Raw genomic sequence first — 1,594 nt, 5'->3', positions numbered from 1 at the left:
TTTTCTTCATTTGGGTTCAATGTTATTTAAAAAAAATAATTCGGGGTGCGTGAGCTAGATCTGAGAGCTTATTTCCCAATTGAAGAAGGAGCAACAGTGTAATATTTAAAAAAAAAAGGTTTTGAGATCAAATTGTTGCATATGTTTAAAAGCGAAGAGATTTTTTTTCAATAAGAGTTAAAAAAAAAAAAAGAAGAAACAAAGGGCCATGTCTTTTTTCAAATTCATTTGGGGCATGTTTCTTTTTAAATTGAATGTCAAGCTTGTGTTTTGAGACTGCTCTTCACATCTGGGATAGTTTTGGTTTGCTACAGGTCATTTTTTTTTGTATCAAGATGAACAATGAGATGGTAGAGGCCTATCTGAACGAGAGCAATAAGCTCGACATTTCCAATTACTCCAATTGGAAATTTAAGTTGCAGACCTTGTTGGAGGGGCAAAACGCATGGACGATCACAAACGGTGATGAATTGAAGCTGACCCTAGCTATAGGTGGAACAAAAGCAACAATCCAAGACTGGGAAAAGAGGGAGAACAAAGCAAAGGTGTTGCTGAAATTGTCTGTGAAAGATTGCATTATTCCTCACATTCGAGACTGTAAAGCTATAGCAGACATCTGGACAACTCTCAAAGACTTGTACGAGATCAAGAACACAAATCGCCTACTATTTCTAAAGAGCAAGATTCTCTCCATTAAAATGGAGGAGAATGAATCAGTAGCAGCGTTCATATCTCATATCAAGGAGCTTAAGAATAAGATAGATGACTTTGGCAAAACAATATCAAACACTGATTTGGTCACGATTACCATGAATGGTATGACTAACGACTATCAAATGTTCATCACTCAACGACTATCAAATGTTCATCACTCATTTGAACGCGAGAGAAAAAGTCCCCATGTTTGAATAATTGACAGGGATCCTAATGAAGTAGGAGGAAAGATGGATGACCCTGAAACCCCAAAGCTCAGATCTTGCCCCAATGGCAAAGAAGAAGACCTTCAGACGAAAGACAAATGCATCACACAAAAGCGGAGGAACCCCATGAAGAAAGCCACCTCCATCTCAAGGTATGTCTCCAAACAGAAGTGATTCAAGACCAAAATGTTTTTATTGCGGTAAATTTGGTCATATGGCTAAACATTTTCAGAAGAAAAAGTTTGATCAAGTTCAACAGTGACACAAGAAGCATGTATGCCATCTGGCTGATGCAGATCAAAATTCGAATATCAAATTTCTTGTATTTGATTTTGCGCCGTCAATTAAGGAGGATGAACTAGAAATTTGGTTCGTGGACTCAAGAACCTCCTCCCATATGATAGGTAAGAGGCGATAGTTTCAAAATTTCAGAGAATCTAGCATTGGTACTAAGGTGTACCTCGGACATGATACAGGGTATGAAATCAAGGGATATAGTGATGTCCTTGTCGTACTACCTGATGGAAACATTAGGCATATTCATGATGTTATGTATATACTCGGGATAAAAAAAGAACTTGATCTCTATATCTAGAATAACATATCAAGATCTTAAGGTAGAGTTCTTTAAATCTCATTATGTAATTAAAGACATGCTGGATTAGATGAATTCC

The 1,594-nt window shown here is 37.0% G+C and overlaps 1 protein-coding gene across 1 annotated transcript; it reads left to right on the top strand.

Moving 5' to 3' along the window:
• The first annotated feature begins 335 nt into the window (after positions 1–335).
• On the top strand, positions 336–908 carry LOC149252180 (uncharacterized). The gene has a single exon (XM_089454091.1). The coding sequence runs from the start codon at positions 336–338 to the stop codon at positions 906–908; it is 573 nt and encodes a 190-aa protein (XP_089310217.1).
• The last annotated feature ends 686 nt before the right edge of the window (positions 909–1,594 follow it).

This window comes from Pinus tabuliformis, chromosome 7 (genome assembly GCF_031772625.1).
Source record: "Pinus tabuliformis cultivar Carrire ecotype Pingquan chromosome 7, CPIR1, whole genome shotgun sequence".
In the NCBI taxonomy this organism is placed as follows: Eukaryota; Viridiplantae; Streptophyta; class Pinopsida; order Pinales; family Pinaceae; genus Pinus; species Pinus tabuliformis.
Note: the sequence above shows the minus strand (reverse complement) of the source record. Positions and strands in the feature narration are given on the sequence as shown.